General features: G+C 59.0%; 1 protein-coding gene across 1 annotated transcript in view; it reads right to left on the bottom strand.

The window, feature by feature from the left end:
- LOC119284213 (disease resistance protein Pik-2-like) overlaps positions 1–407 on the bottom strand; it is a 6,689-nt gene extending 6,282 nt beyond the window's left edge. The window contains exon 1 of the mRNA XM_037563428.1: positions 307–407. Coding sequence (XP_037419325.1) covers positions 307–407 — 101 coding nt within the window. The remainder of the gene's footprint in view (positions 1–306) is intronic.

Here is a 407-nt window from a genome sequence, read left to right as displayed (position 1 = left end):
TGAAGTCCCCATATCCTCGACCGAATCCCTCCTCTCTCTCTCTCACTTTCCCCCTCTCTCCATAGGCTCTCCTATGGTGCTCCTGCCCAAGCACACCTCCTCCTCCATGGCTCCCAACAAGTTCACATCCTCGCGTCGCTGCGTCCAGGAGCTCGCCCGTCTTCCCCCTCACCTCTATGCCACCATGACGGAGCACCTCACCACCGACGACCAACCCCGCTGCTACCTCCATCTCCTTCCTCTCTCCCCCATTTTTATTTCTCTCTCTCTCTCTCTCTCTCTCTCTCTCCCTCTGGTTTGACTCACCCTCCCATGTCCTTGCCCATGCAGGTTGTCACGATGGACGACCAGGAGCTTGTTGCCTTGGCTGGGAAGAGGAGCCCCATGCCGCCGCCTTGCTCGGCCAT

Source organism: Triticum dicoccoides, chromosome 4A, assembly GCF_002162155.2.
Source record: "Triticum dicoccoides isolate Atlit2015 ecotype Zavitan chromosome 4A, WEW_v2.0, whole genome shotgun sequence".
Taxonomy (NCBI): Eukaryota; Viridiplantae; Streptophyta; class Magnoliopsida; order Poales; family Poaceae; genus Triticum; species Triticum dicoccoides.
The sequence above is the reverse complement of the archived record's forward strand: the minus strand, read 5'-3'. Positions and strand labels throughout refer to the sequence as shown.